Source organism: Mauremys reevesii, linkage group 3 (assembly GCF_016161935.1).
Source record: "Mauremys reevesii isolate NIE-2019 linkage group 3, ASM1616193v1, whole genome shotgun sequence".
In the NCBI taxonomy this organism is placed as follows: Eukaryota; Metazoa; Chordata; order Testudines; family Geoemydidae; genus Mauremys; species Mauremys reevesii.
The window spans coordinates 191,165,913-191,182,480 of NC_052625.1; the positions used below are offsets into that span (position 1 = coordinate 191,165,913).

The 16,568-nt window shown below is 42.7% G+C and overlaps 1 protein-coding gene across 5 annotated transcripts in view; it reads right to left on the bottom strand.

Moving 5' to 3' along the window:
• Positions 1-16,568, bottom strand: part of ATAD2B (ATPase family AAA domain containing 2B) — a 144,080-nt gene that overhangs the window by 93,404 nt on the left and 34,108 nt on the right. For all 5 annotated transcript variants that reach the window (XR_005595927.1, XR_005595926.1, XM_039529400.1 and 2 more), the window contains exons 7-9: positions 12,648-12,764; positions 11,412-11,487; positions 313-411 (exon numbers count right to left, since the gene is read on the bottom strand). Coding sequence is in view for 3 of the 5 variants with exons in the window: in XM_039529400.1 (XP_039385334.1) it covers positions 313-411; positions 11,412-11,487; positions 12,648-12,764 (292 nt within the window). In the remaining 2 variants the exon portion in view is untranslated. The remainder of the gene's footprint in view (positions 1-312; positions 412-11,411; positions 11,488-12,647; positions 12,765-16,568) is intronic.

The window sequence follows — 16,568 nt, forward strand, 5'->3', positions numbered from 1 at the left end:
CGGGGAGGAAGGGTGTCGGCTTATAAATTAACCGATTTATGATCAAATATATATGGTAATATATTTGTATATTTTATATAGATATAAATAATATTGTAATATTTGTTCAGGAACTAAAACAAGCCCCCCCCCCATATTCTTCTGTTGTAAGTTAAATTTATTGAAGTTTCATAGGCAAGAGAACTTTTCTAAATAGTTTGCTGAATCAAACTATCGCTTTTCACACTAACTAGAATATTACACCATAATTCTGCTTTTTCCTGCCAGGCCCATATAAACTGGCCCTCACAAAGACTCAGAAAGTTGTGATACCTGTTCCTTGCTCTGGCCATGCTCTTAGACTTTCTCCTTTCAAAGCGTTCTTCGTCTGAAGAGGTTGTATCACTGCTATGAATGGCATGTTTCTTTCTCCTATTTAAAGAACAAAATAAACATGCAGCTAATAATGCATTTCACTTTTTTTAAATGTTAAAACAAAATAAAAAGAATTTATGTAACAGCACTGTTCAAGTCTAGCAGACATTTTAGCAACTTTTTTCCCATAAATATTTGGCATATCAAAACAATCTGTGAGGGAAATTTCTGTCTTCTTATATTGTTCCACTGATGTCGGATTCCAACTTGAACATTTCTGAGAGGGAAGAAAGCCCTAGGGACATGTGGCTCATTCCATATCACCAAAATGGAAAAGTGAGCTATAATATCAAATATTTTGAGAGTTTAAGGTTTCTGATAGACCTGTCATCTGATAAAACCTCCAAAATACATCGCTCATCGCTCTCTGAAGCTAATAGAACAAAAACATCAAGAGTGTAACATCTTAGCTATTTAAATTCCTTTTTTAAATTCCAAAGTTCTTATAAGTCTTATAGTTAGTTTCTTTTTCTAAACGCTTTTCATACTGAATATTAAAAAAAAATTTAGAAATTGTTTATATTGTACTTGCAATTCTGAAGTAAAGAAAAATAAAATGTGCAATACAGGTTATTCTTCAAAATCCATACAGGTAACTTCTCTTCATTTTAGTACCGTAATCTAGAGAATTCTTTGAAAAGATTGGGAGCTGTATTATATCCTAGACATAAACATATAAAAATAGACAAATGCAGTTTGAATTTAGACTGCTAAAAAAAGTTGTTTCATTTATATTTGTATGAAATAACAGAAACATCTGGCTGCTGGACAGAGTAGCCAGAGATGTAATTCTCAAGGATCTCTCAGTGGATATAGAATTCTATCACCTATATGAATATGGTAATCTGCATTTGTTCAGCTATTCAAGCTGAGACACAAATAAAGCCAGCCAAGTTCAACAGTCTGATCACCAAGAGAAATCAGACAGGAAAGTATGTCACTATGGTGAGTTTTTATGGAAGACTCACCAACAGCATTAAACAGGATAAAATGGAAAGGCAAAATAGACCAGAAAAAGTTGCAGGGAGGCGGTGATCAGTGTCTTTGGTATCCTTGCCATAAATGTGGAATCTAAGAGAAATTAATACCATCTTAAAGAGGATGATGGCTTAAATATATAATGCCTCCAACCTGTCTTTTTTCTTACCGACACAAGGAAAGTACAGAGAAGAAATGGTTACTTATCCTGTGCAGTAACAGTGGTTCTTTGAGATCTCTCTCTCTACGGGTGCTCCACTCTAGGTGCGCTAGTGCACCCCGCACCTTTGATCGGAGATTTCTCATAGAAGAGTTTGTTAGGCCTGCACATGCATGCTAGTCAGCCTCATGCCATTGTTACACAGCACTGCACAGGCCAACCGACCTCAGATCCTTCTCTACCGCAAAGCTCCATAGCAGAGAACTCCAATGCAAACGGGAAGGAGGGTAGGTAGTGGAGCAACGATAGGGACCCACATCTTGAAGAATCACAGTTACTGCACAGAGTGAGTAACCATTTCTTTGAGTAGTATCCCTACGGGTGCTCCACTCTAGTGAATACCAAGAAATTCCCTTTAAGGCAGGGGCAGCTTTGGAGTCGAGTCCAGTATCAAAGAAACTACAGCCTAGCCAAACACAGTATCAGCAGTGTCACAAGTTATAGCATAGTGTTCAGCAAACGTATGTATACACACCCAAGTAGTAGCCTCACATATCTCAATATGGGAATATTCTTGAGGAATGCCATGGAGGTGGAATGGACCTTGTAGAATGAGTATGTATATTCAGAAGTGTTTGAATATCACACCATTCATAGCTAGAATTAGTGGAGCCAGATATACACTTGGAAAGTTTTTGATTAGAGATTGCAGACCCTTTTGACTTATCTGCTTGCAAAGCAAATTATCTGTGGGTCTTTCTGAACGGTTCTGTCCTATACAAACAGAAGGACAGGGCTCTCCTGATGTCCAGGGTGTGCAGCAGTGCCTCCTGGTTATCTAGATGCAGTTTGGGTTGGAAGACTGGAAGATGAATGGGTTGGTTAATATGAAACTCAGAAGAAACTTTAGGTAAAAATTTGGGATGGGGTTGCAGTGTGATCTTGTCCTTAAAAAAAAAATACTGTAAAAGGGGGCATGCCATCAGGGCCCCTATTTCCCCAACCTGTCATGTCAATGTGATGGATATCAGGAATGCCTTCTTCACTGATGAACAGAGCAGTGAGCAGATAGCCATCAACTGAAACAGTAGTCTCCTGAGGCATTTACAAACCAGAATGAGGTCCCAATCAGGAGCTAGACTGGTGGATAGAGGTTTCCAAGTCCCCTGAGGAATCTCGCTGATGTTGGATCAGCAAAAACAGAATAATGCTCTGTTAGCGGGAGGGAGAGCCATGATGGCTGCCAGGTGGACTCTTATGGAGCTCATCAAAACTCCTGAACTTTTGAGTCAGGATGTAGTCTAGTATATTTTACAGCAATGAGGTCACACCAACAGACAAATCTGTAGCCTTTGCTCTTTCAAGTGCAGTCTGCACAGTTTCCTGCTATGCTGTTACAAAGCCACAAGCAGCGGAAGCTCCCCAATGATGTTAGATGCTTGCTTAACGCTGCATTGCTCTATATTACCAAATGAGGAGCGGCATGAAGAGTGATTGGTGACCAAACAGCCAGCTGTATCAGGTAAGGAAACCACATTTGTCTGGGCCAAGTCATAATTATTAGTATGACTCTGGCTTTGTCTTTTCTTTTTATTTTGAGCATAACTTTGGCTTTTAGAGGAGTTGGTGGGAATGTACACAGGAGAGTTGACGATCAACAAAGGTGAAAATCATCCGCCAAGGATTTGTGACCCAGTCCACCTCTTGAGCAAAACTGGGTACATGTCTTGTTTAACTCTGTGGCAAACAAGTCTATCTGAGGGGTGCCCCATTGATGGAATATGTGGTGTCATATGCTGGGGTCTATTTTCTACTCATGGTCTTGGAAGAAGCACCCGCTGAGTTCATCCATAGTCACATTCTCAACCCCTGCGAGATAGGCCACTGTGATGACTATCTGGTTACATATGCACCAATTTCAAAGCTTGACAGACTTGGCGCAGAAAGAGGGGAATCTTGCTTCTCCCTGCCAACTGATGTAAAACATGCATGATATGTTATCCGTTATGACTTTTATGTGTTTGACCCTGATAAATGGTAAAAACTGGAGACGGGGCATCTTACTGCTCTTAGTTCCAGGAGGTTGTGTAGCAGCATGGTCTCTTGCAATGTCCACTCATCCTGGGTCGTGAGAGTGTTTAGATGCACTCCCCACTTTAGCAGAGAGGCATCCATTACTATGATGACCGTCCGTTGTGTCAGGATGTGCAAATGTAACTCCTGCACACACATTGTGATGGTCATTCCATCAGTTGAGGGATTGTTTTACAGAAGTGGGTATGAAAAGAAGCATATTTAAATGGTGTCTGGTGAATAAACAGTCTGAGACACCCTTGAAGACAGCACGTTCTGAGTTTTAAAGGTGCTGGCTGCCACATGCCCCAGCAACTGAAGACTGTTCTTGACGAGTCTGGGGACTGAACTTATCTATGTTGGCTATGCTGGAAAGGGCCACAAAGCTGTGCAGAGGAAGGTAGGGTCTTCCTGTTACTGAATCAAAGATGTACCTGCACGGGGTCAAAGTGAAATTTTGAATATTCAATTGAACGCCAAATTCGTGGAAGAAGTTACCTGAGCCATCGGTTCCAGGGAGCGACCTTTCAGCATCCACTTGTCCAGGTATGGGACTACTAAAATACATTTCCTATGGCTGCACTGCTACTTCTGACATAACTTTTGAAAAGCAACTTGGGGCAGACGACAGTCAAAAGGGGTGTACTCAGTACTGAAAGTGGTCCGGGCCAACAGTGAAACGTAGGTGTGACATTGGCAGATCAGAGTGTATTCAGTCCAATTCACTTGTATATTAGTATAGATCAAACTGATTGCTGAAAGTAGAAGAGTGCATTTGATGTTTAGACTTCATGAAACTAATGGGAGATTATTTGCGCTGTTTTCGCTCATCCTGTTATAATGTAGTAGCAAACATTTACATTGTGTATACCCCTGTAACTAAAATAACCCATCAAAGGAGGATTGTGGAATGCTAATGAAAGACTTCAACAGAAAAGTGCTAATTCCAAAGGAAGTGGCCATTATGTGTGATAACCAGAGGTCAAAGACTCAAAGTACATTCCTCACTCACTCACCACCAAAGGAAAAGCCCACATGGGATCAGCTGGTTTTCTGTCAGAAGACGTTATAAGATCTTCCATCTCTGGATTGTCTGGACTCTTACAGGGAAATGTACCAGATGCAAAGCAAAGGTCCACAGAGACAATCAGGGTACCCTGAAAAGACTGCAACCATTTGGAATTACAAACTGTGACTCACCAGGGGAGGGGAGGGGAGCTCAGTGGTTTGAGTATTGACCAAGGTTGTGAGTTCAATCCTTGAGGGGGCCACTTAGGGATCTGGGGCAAAATCAGTACTTGGTCCTGCTAGTGAAGGCAGGGGGCTGGACTCAATGACCTTTCAGGGTCCCTTCCAGATCTATGAGGTATGTATATCTCCACATTTTTTTTTATTTTAACCTCTCAATAACTCATTTCCTTTTCTTAGCTAATAAATCTTTAGTTAATTTACTATAGAACTGGCTGCCAGTGTTGTCTTTGTTTTAAGTTCTGGAGTACAATTAATCTAGGGTAAGCAACTGGTCTCTTGGGACTGGAAACAACCTGATGTGGTGTGATTTTTGGTTTAATTGACCATTATCACCAAGTTCAATTTGTCTGAGTGGCCAGATAGACTGGAGAGTTTAAAGGGATTGACTGTGACTCCATAGTAAGACTGGTATAGCTAATGATCCAACCAGCAGATCAAATTCAGTGATGAATCCTGTTCATGTGCCACCTGAGGCATGTTGCACATAAGCTAAGAAGACATTAGTTACTGGCTTGATGAAATCTAATTAAAGAACATATCACCAGCTTGGGATGTCTGTCCTGTTTTCTGGCAGTCTGCCCTGAGGCAGGCACTCTCAGTTGTGAGCCAGCAAGAATAGTTTGTGGATGGGTGGATCACAATATGGAAATATGCATCTTGAAGGTTGAGGGCTGAAAACCAATCCCCTTACTCTAGGTGACAGGATAATCACCGCAGGTCACCATTTTGAATTTGTGCACATTCACATAGTGTTGTGTGGCCTCAAATCTGAGATAGGTCTCCAACCTCCACACTTTTTTGGTACCAGGAAATATCTTGAATAAAATCCCTTTCCTCTGTGGTGCATGGGGTTTGGTTCTATAGCTCCCAAGTGTGAAAGAGTCTATTTCTTGACGAAGCAAGCTCTCATGAGAGGGGTCTCTGAAGAACAACAGGGAATGGGGGTTTGTTGGTTAAACTGGATGGTGTACCCTGTTGAGATGATCTCCAAAACCCACTTGTCTGTAGTGACCGACTCCCAAGTGCTCCTGAAGTGGTAAAGGTGGTCAAGGCAGGTGACTCAGTGCAGCTGGAGAGGATGAGGATGGTAGTTCAGGCCCTCAACCAGCCTGTCAAAATTCTGCTTGGAGGTGGAAGGGTGCGATGTGGGAGGCTCAGAAGTAGACAGTTTCCTTCACTGGAATCTCTGTGTCTTTTGATGCTGTTCACATGGCTTCTGGGAGATAAGGAATTGAGCAGGATGGGATCTCTGAGCTGTCTGGGACTTGTTGAACTGTCTCTTGTAGGTGGGTGTATAAATACCAAGAGAAAGTAAGGTATCCCTAGAGTCTAACGTTTGCAGAGATTTATCCATGCCGTCCACAAACAACTTAGACCCATCAAAAGGAAGGTGCTCCACCATATTCTGGACACCTTTTGTAAATCCAGATAGTTCAAGCCGGAAAGTCCTTCTCATAACTACCACTGTAGCAATCAGATGGGCGGCAGTATCAGCGACATCGATGGAGGCTTGTAGACATATCGCGGAGGGCCAGCTACTTGCCAGAACAACTGCATTAAGTTGATCCCTGAGCTCTGCTGGTAAGTGGTCAACAAAAGAGTTTTGGTATATTTTTGTGATTGAATTTTGCCATTTGCACCTGGTAATTGGCAATTTTAAATTGGAAAGACACGGAGGAATAAGATTTCCTCCTCAGTAGGTCTAGACGTTTGTGGTCTTTTTCATGAGGCATGTTTTTAGCATAGTGCTGCCTTTCATGTTCATTAACTGCATCGACTGCCAAGGAGTTAGGTGATGGATGAGAAAATAAAAATTCGGAGTCCTCTGCTGGAAGATAATACCCCTTATCCACTCTCTTGCATGCAGTAGCCGGAGTGTGCCAGATGATCTTCGTTTTGTCCAGAAGAGCTTCATTGACAGGCAAAGCTAAGTGGGCAAAGGTAGGTGAATAGAGGATATCAAGCAGCTTATGATGAAGTTCTTTAACTTCCTGGAAAGAGAACCGCAAGGAGTCAGCAATTCTCTTGACCAGAACTTGGAAGTGCTTAAAATCATCCACCAAGGATGGACGAAGAATCATAACAGCTTCATCCAGAGACAATGATGAAATAATAGGAGAGACCTCTTCATCAGTATTGGTGGCCTGCTCCTCAAAAGATTCCGCTTGAGGGTCATGTCTCCGGGAGGGAGCAAGTGATGCAGGTTGCCTCTCTCTGAGGAGTGATGATTATGGCCTTACCAAATTCACAGCAATGAAAAACACGTTACAGACCATGAAATCTGGTCTTTTGCGTGCTTTTACTCTTTACTATACCGATTTCACAGGGGAGACCAGAGTTTCTCAAATTGGGGGTCCTGACTCAAAAGGGAGTTGTAGGAGGGTTGCAAGGTTCTTTTAGGGGGGATTGTGGTATTGCAACCCTTAGTTCTGTGCTGACCTCAGAGTTGGGTGGCTGGAGAGTGGCAGCTGTTGGCTCTCTGAAGGCAGTGCCTCGCCAGCAGCCGCACAGAAGTAAGGGTGGCAATGCCATATAATGCCATCCTTACTTCTGTGCAGCTACTGGCAGTGGCTCTTTGTTGGCTGCTGGCTGGGAGCTCAGCTCTGCAGGCTCTCCAGCTACCCAGCTCTGAAGGTAGCACCGTCATCTGCAGCAGTGCAGAAGTAAGGGTAGCAGTACCACAACCCCTCCTACAATAACCTTGCAAGCCCCCACAACTTCTTTTTGGGTCAGGACCCCTACAATTAAAATACTGTGAAATTTCAGAATCAAGTAGCTGAAATCATGAAAAATGCTATTTTTAAAATCCTAGGACCACGAAATTGACCAAAATGGACCATGAATCTCGTAGGGCCTACTGATGCACAACACCCTGTAGAATTGTTGGCAATAGGCCAGCCAAAGGTCCTAATATTGCCAAGAAAGAGGTGCATAAGGTGGAGGTGGCACCCACAGGTGCTCATACCAGCGAGATGTTGGTTGCAAATTTTTACCATGAGTAGTTATAGTTTCATCAGAGACTTCTGGAAAGAGGCCTCTATAGGAGTGAGAGAACCCTGAGTTAATATTTGAGACACCAAGGCAAGGTCTTCATCAGCATCCTTTTCCTCAAACTCACTAATGGAGTGCCTGGAGATCTGAGGTGAAACCACTGGTACCAGGTGAACCTCAGACGATACTGATGTTCTCAGTACCGACAGCATGTTGGAGCCGAGCAGCAGAAAATCTGGTGTCTCACATTCGGCCAGGTCTCAGAGAAAATAGAACTCCTGTGAGTGTGTCATGGGTACTGAGTCTGCAGTCTCCACCAAGGTGATGGTGGCTGAGGGCGCTAACAGTACCGTGGGTCTCGGGTGCTCCAAGGGAAGTGTATTAGGAGCCCGAGAGGGCTTCTTCAATATCGAGGAAGAGTTCTTCTTGCCATCTTGGTCTGCTAACAATAGTAATGATTAAAGAAAGCTTTGCAGTCTTTCAGTCTAACGGTGCCCTGGGTACCTGAGGAACCAGCAGCCTCATGGGTACCCAATTGGAGAACAGATGGTGCCAGAGTGACTGAAGACACAGACAGACTCGGCTTTTTAGAGGTAGATTCCCTACCTGGTGAGCCCAGAGCATGGTCCTCGAAGGACTTCTGAGAGGAGTCTTGCGTCTTCCTCCTAGATGCCTTGGAGGAGTGGGGCTCCAATATTATGGAGGCAGACAATTTTCTTGGAGACCAGTGTACAGATGGGAACTCTTGGCCCAGGTCACAAGCCAGGCATAGAGAGCTCTCAGTCATGAGGAGACAACGTTTTATCTCCCTGTTTTTTCTGGCTCTGGATTTCAGTGCTATACAGATGCGTTTTTTCACCAAGGCAACAGATGCAGCAGGAGTACCCATCACAGGTTCACCTCCCAGCACAACAGACACCATTTGAAGCTGGGAGAACTGGGTAGAACATCCCAGTGAACAAGCACTACTAACTAGTATCTATCTAAATATAATATATAATAGAGAACTTTTTTTATTTTCAAAACTAGGAAGCTAAAACTACTACTACTAACTAAATAACTAAAACCAAGGGTTCTCAAACTTCACTGCACCGCGATCCCCTTCTGACAATAAAAATTACTTCACGACCCCAGGAGGTGGGACCGAAGCCTGAACCTGCTCAAGCCCCACTGCCCTGGGTGGGAGGGCCAAAGCCCGAGCCCCACTGCTCCGGGCAGGGGGGCCAACCCTGAAGCTCAAGGGCTACAGCCCCAGGCAGGGGGCCTGCAACCTGAGTCCTGCCACCCACTGCTGAAGCCCCAGACTTTGGCTTCGGCCCTGGGTAGTGAGGCTCAGGCTTCAGCAAGTCTAAGCCAGCCCTGGCAACCCCATTCAAAGGGGGCTGTGACCCACTTTGGGGTCCTGACCCACAATCTGAGAACCACTGAACTAAACTAATGCTAAGAACTACTACAACTAACTACTAGAATAAGAAATGAGGACAAAGTTGAGGAAATCTCAATGGGGATAACTGCCAGAGCTCCGTCTGAGGCCGAGGTGGATGAGAAGGAACTGAGGCGGTGCAGTACTACATAACGAAGGCATGGGGCACGGGCCTAACTAGCACACATACACAGGCCAAAGGGACACTGCTATGAGAAATCTCCGATCAGAGGCTTAAGGGGAGCTAGCACACCCAGACTGGAGCACCCATCGGGACACTATTCAAAGAAGAACATCTGTTCAAGAAATGCTTTCTCTCTTTAAATAAAATGTTGATAAAATAACTTGGCTGGAACTAATGTACAAAACCCTTTTTAAAATCAGATCTTTAAAAACCACATTTTTTATCTTACAAACACAGGAAATTATTAAAACTGAAAGAATTTTAAGCATTATATATTTGTTTCCCATATTCACACACTCTGCTCTTCTGTGAGCTTGGACAAGAAAAAGAAAACTGTCAATTTCAATGTGGTCTACAATCAGTTTCTACTTCATTTCACTTAAAAGGTAGAACAGGATCATGCTATTATATTTGGGTTGCAAACACGACAAGAGGCCTTTTTGTTTAAAAAAATATCCTATTAATTTCAGTTCGTAGAAAGCTCATTTTTACAAACTCTAAGGTCGGGTTCTAATTGTGTGCCTAAGTTTACAAAAAAATTGCTCAAGGCTTTAGAGTTCAACTTACTATACACCAGTTTTACCTGGCAATAGAGCAAGTCAAAAAAACCAAAATAAAATTAAAAAAAAAAAAACCTTTTCTGTTTATTGAAATTTGGATGAACTCTACTTGGAAGAAATATTTACTAGAACAGAACAGAAAATGATTGCTTTTTTTTTTTAATTATATTTTGTGTCCTTTATTTCTTCAATACAGAGGGAAATTTGCTGCTTTAAAAGACAAAAGACAAAACAGGCTGTGGAACTATAAAATTCCAGTGTAGATGTTCGGGCTTGGCACTATCAGGTCCCAGAGCCCAGGCTCCAGCCCAGGCATCTACACTGCAGGAGCCCAAGTCAGCTGACACAGGCCAATCATGGGTGTTTTATTGCAGTGTAGACATACCCTAATATAGCAGTATTAGAGACTGCTACAGTATACAAATACACAGCTCTTTCAAAGACCCTGATTCATACCCGCTATTCCAGTCTTGGGCCTCTCCTGAGCAGATTGCTAATCACACAGAACTTCTACTTGGCATTATGATACAACCATGACTTATGTTCATTTGTTCCCTAATCAGAATGTGATCCTAAGGCACAATTCATGTGATCAAACTATGGAATTCATTGCCTCAGAAAGTGGTTGACGCCAAGTACTTAAGATTCAATACGGGATTGGATATTTATAAGGCTATCAAGAATATCTAGATTTGTTACAATTAATATAATCTTGGAAGGGATATTAAACCTTGTGCTTTGGGGCTTAAGAACAGGATGAGACCTATGTTGAGGTCAGGTTATCCCAAATCCACCTACTGCAATATTCTTACACCTTCCTCTGAAGCATCTGGTGCTGGGCTACTGTCAATAGACAGGATACTGGAGTAGAAGGACCTTGGGTCTGTTCCAGTCTTGTAATTCCTAACGTTCCTATATACTTCTGCAATTAAAAACTTTCTTTCACACTAGACTACTTCATACTATTATTCAGATTAACTAACCATCTTCCCATGAAGGTATTCTGCAATCATTTTATTTGTAACACCCTGATGCTATTATAGTGACTTGTTTTTATTAATTATAGGAAAATTCAGCTAACTTGGTCTTCAATTATTTTCAGATAATACAAGAAACAACAGGTTACAAACAGAAGAGCTTTTAAAAAAAAAGAGACTTAGGCCCCAAACCTGAAATGAGCTTTTCTATCTTTCATAAGTTTTGGATGAACACAGGAGTCCACCTACATGAAGCTCACTGCAGGATGAGAGCCTTACTTCTGATTCTTTGAGTTTAATAAGTATCACCCAGAGACAGAAAGTTTCAAAATAAACAGCTAACAAAATATGCTGAACACACACAAATATCTTCTACCTACAAAAAGCTTGTGACATTTACCTGATATGGCTTCTTCTTGCAGGAGATCTGTGAATATCAAACAGTGCATTTTCCCTCTTTTTTTGATGAGCAGGCACTGAGAAAAAAAAAGATGATAGGCTTGAAACATCAAATAAATACAAAAAGGGGAACCACATGACTTAATCTACAAAAAAAAAAAACCACTTACTTTCATTTATAACAAATCTATACAAAGAAGTGCCTATCTTGAGCTCTAGGTGACTTTGCCAAAAATTAGAAATACCTCACCCAAAACCCAGCAAATAAAACCATAATGAAAATAAGCTCATCTATATCCCTCTTCCTCACAATCCTCATCTTTTATTGTGACCCTCTCGCTCCAAAAGCCATATGAAGAAATGGGCTTTGCAGCATACCCTCACTGTAGAAGATTTGGATTATTTCAGATCAAGGGAAAGAATGAAAAAGAGAGTAGTCTCCACGAGGGGCCTCCATTACCAGTTACATCTCTTTTCAAACTCCTCAGCTGATTGCAGCGGTCACAATATAGCAGAGATAGAGAAGTGGTTTTTCAAATAGGCAGAATTCATGCCACCACATTCTGCAACAGCTTCAGTTTCCATGTTGTTTTAAGGTGTAGTCTTATGTGCAGTGCACTGTGGTAGTTTAATTTTGAAGTGATATATGCATGAACAGCAGCAAAGTCTACGTCCAAAAGAAATAGCTGCAATCTCTTATCTAGATGAAGACTGGAAAATGCTACTTGTGATAAACTAACAGCATCCACGGATTCAACACTATCCCCAGTTACACACACTAGTTATGAATGGTGGGCACACAATCTCACTAAGAGGAACAAACTTAACCATCACCATATCTTCCATTCCGATTCCCCCAACCTACCAGGATCACCATCTCCTTATCTAGATTGAGCTTTAACCAGTTAGCTCTTATCTATGTCCTCACCTACGCCAGATTCTGAGCCAGGCATGCAACAGCACTAGGTAGGTCAGATTAGATAGTTATAGAATTGATACCACCACCACACTGAATATACCAGAGGCTCTCTCTCATTAACCTTCTCAGATGCCCCGTATACATGTTGAACAAAAGGGGAAGCACGATACAACCCTGTGGAACTCTGCATAGAAGCTCCCTTAGGGATGAACAGCAATTATCCAACTTCTCTCCCCTTGTCCATTGTCTTTGAGCTCTACCAAAGAGCAAGTCCAGCTAATATGAGTAGAAAGGTCATCTCTGGTCCTGATTCCTTACCTATTGGAGGTGCCTGGTACCTTTCCACGGTTTTTCTTTGCCTTAGATTATAAGGTCGATCATTTTCTTCTCCTTCTGCCTCTTCTACTTCTATATCTCCATCTTCCTCTTGAGATTCTAGAAAGAAAAAGCAACAGTTCTATTACTTTATTTCACAGCAACCTTGCCCCTTTCACCCTCTCCCCAAAAATAAATCCACAAAATAAATTCTAAATGCATAAGGATCATGTTCTTCACTAATTAGAACAAACTAATCACCATTGGGGCCATTGGAAATCTGCAGAATGTTTTGCCAAATTCCCGACTGGTTTCTACGGGATTTTTTTGGAAAAATCAGCAGGATATAACAATAATAAATGTAGTAGATTTCTATATATTTATAAAGTGGTTTTACATAAAATTCATTTATTTTACCCAGTTGGGGGGTGGTTTTGTTTTTCACTTTAATAATAATCCCTTACCTACTTGAGACATGTGGCTGGTAAAATGAAGGCAGCTGGGAGACTAAAGAAGATAGCCAGCTGGTGAGTATTTGTGGGGCACTTCTGTCTTACTGCTACTGATTAACTTTGATGGGGGAAGGGGACAAAAGAGAAACACTTTCTGTGATGGGAACTTGCTGACGAGTGTGTAGGACTCTGGGTTGGATGCTGTGTTTTGAAATCTAGGCTAGGTTGCTGTCTGAACAAGGTTGCCCTGCAGGTAGGTGAGTCAGCACCTCCTTTCTAGCAGAGCTCTTTGAAGGACTCTAGCTAGGCTCTTTGAAGAGAGAGCAGTACAATTTTTTGTGAACAGGCCAGTGATTACAGACAGCCGAGTGTGATGGGTTGAGTCACCCATTATAGCTGTGTGTAAGGCCCAGGCTTTAACAAGCATGCAAGTGCCAAGTGGCTGGTAAAGACAGATGGCTGGTGATGCAAAGGGAGTTAGCCGGATGGTATTTCTGGATCACTTCTGTCTTATTGCTATTGATTAACTTTGACCACTATCCCACGTCACTCATCCATGTGGGCACTAATGATACTACCAGGTATGACCCTGAGCAGATCAGCAGTGACTACAGGGCTCTGGGGGCAAGGGTGAAGGTTGTGTTCTTGTCCATCCTCATGGTTGAGGGTAAGGTCCCAGACAGGGGGATACGCATCCTGGAGATGAATGCATATTGACACCATCTGTGCAACCAAGAAGCTTTCTCAACCATGAAGGCTATTCCAGGAAGGACTGCTGGGAGGAGATGGGGTCCACCTACCAAGAAAAGGAAGAGCATCTTCAAGCGCCAACTCACCCACCCACCTACAGCTCATATTACCCGACATGGAGAGAATTTTGAGCCCTGACCAAGCCAGCTTTTGCCGAGGCCATAGCACATGCGACCAAGTACTCACACTGACCACATTTGTTGAAAATGGCTTCCAGAGAAACTTAAAAACAGGGTCTGTTTTTAATCGATCTAACAGCAGCGTACGAAACGGTATGGCACACTGGCCTGCTTGTGAAGGTATCACGGGTCCTGCTACCTTTGGTCACAGGACTCGTTGAACTGTTCCTCTGCGATAGGCAGTTCAGAGTCCATATAGGGGAGAAGACAAGTGCTGGAGACGACAGATTAATGGGTTACCCCCCAGAGCTCTGTGCTTTCTCCAACCCTGTTCAACCTTTACATCAATGACCTGCCAATAATGGAGTCACGAAAGTTCATTTACGCAGATGACACTATTGTAGTACCAAGGCCCAGACATTCCACGAGTTTGATGGCACCTTAAACCGGGACATGATAAAGTTAGCTGACTGCTGTAAGACTTGGCATCTCCAGCCTAGCATCATAAAAACAGTTTCCAGTTTGTTCCATCTTCATCACACCAGCGCAAACCAAGAACTGAATGTTTATCAGAATGGTCAAAAGGTGAAGCATGAAGTAGAACCAATCTATCTAGATGGGACCTTAGACTGCACACTGAATTACCATGTCCACCTGAAGAAGACAGAAGCTAAAGTTAAGATGGGCAACAATCTACTGAGCAAACTGGCACGTTTGTCATCAGGTGTTCCTGCTCCAACTCTGCGGACATCAGCTCTTGCCACCTCGTATTCGGTGGCGGAGTACTGCGCACCAGTTTAGAGTCGATCACCACACACCAAACTGGTGAATACGCAGTTACACGCGGCCATGTGCATCATCTCTGGCACCGTGTCCGACAACTCCCATGGCTTCCAGTTCTGAGCAATATTGCATCTCCTCATATAAGATGAAAGGTTGCCACTGGCAAATTAGTGGAGAAAGTATGCGCCAACCCAAGCCTGCCGCTGCACAATGACCTTTTTAAACACCAGCTGCACATTTGCCGTCACGTCGCCCATTATGGTTTCATCTGCCACACCAGGATGTTAGGGTGATAACACTCTGGCGGGAGGAATGGATACCTGTTATAACCTCCAACTACTTCCCCTCACCGCCAACCCCACAATTTGCCCACCTGGTTTTGACCTGCCCAGTCGTCGATGGTCCCTGTTGAACAGGTTCCAGACTGGGCAAGGTCTCTGTGCAGCTAACCAGTATCGCTAGGGCCTTCATGACGGCCCTTTATGCAGCTGCAGTGCAACACAGATGATGATAAACATTGTCGATGAATGCCTGCTGACTAGGTTCAGTGGTGGCCTAGAAGAACTGCATCATGCCACTGAAGATGCCATTGCTTGGCTAGACAACTATGCACACGCTAAATAAATAAGCGAGGAGAGTTAAACTAGGTTCAAAGGAGACAGGTAACAAAAGCCCACAGGTAAGCATAAAAAAGGCAACTAACAGAAGGCTAGATGTTTGAGGGGAACCTTATGAGGGGGAGGCATGGAAAATTACAGTAGGATCTCAGGAGCAACAAGAGAATAATCAGCATGGGAATCTGCTCAATATCTCAGATGTCAACACACAAATGCAAAGGGTATGGGCAACAAACAGGAAGAACTGGAAATATAAATGCTTAGGCTAAATTATGACTTAACTAGCAGCATAGTGACTTGGTGGGATAAATCTCATGACTGGAATATTGGCAAAGAGGGGTATAGGTAGGAAGACAAGGCAGAGAAAAAGGGAGGCAGTGTTGAAAGAATATATACACTTGTTCTGAGGTCAAGAAGGAGGTTGAGAGACAGACCAGTTAAAAGTCTCTGGGTAAAGACAAAAGGTGAAAAAATATGGATGATATCATGGAAGGGGGTCTACAGTAGACACCAAATCAAAAAGAGGAGGTGAATGAGGCATTTGAAGAACAACAGAAACATCCAAAACAGAAGACCCAGAAGTAGTGAGGGACTTCAAGTACTCAGAATCTGTTTGAAAAGTAATACAGCAAAACACAAAATGTCCAATAAGTTCTTGGCATGTACAGGGAATAACTCTTTGTTTCAGAAAATGGATGAAGTAACTAGAGGGGCAGCTATTTTTGACTTGATTCTGACCAACAAGGAGAGTCATTGAGAATCTGAAGGTGGAAGGCACTTTTGGTGAAAGTGATCATGAAATGATAGATTTCATTACTCTAAGGAGAAAGGGAAGAGTGAATGCAGCAGAATTAGGACAGTGAAAATCAAAAAAGCAGATTTTAACAAACTCAGAGAATTAATAGGTAAGGTTCCATGAGACGAAAATCTAAGGGAAAAGGGAGGTCAGGAGACCTGGCAGTTTCTCAAGGAGACAACATTATGGGCACAACTGCAAATCATCCCAATGCAAAATTAAGACAGGAAGAATAGTAAGATGCCAATATGGCTCCATCAGGAGCTCTTAAATGACATGCAAATCAAAAAGGAATCCTACAAGATGTGAAAACATGGACAAATTGCTAGGATGGAGCACAAAAGAACAGCACAAGCATGTCTGAACAAAATCAGAAAGGCTAAGACACAACATAAGTTACACCTTGC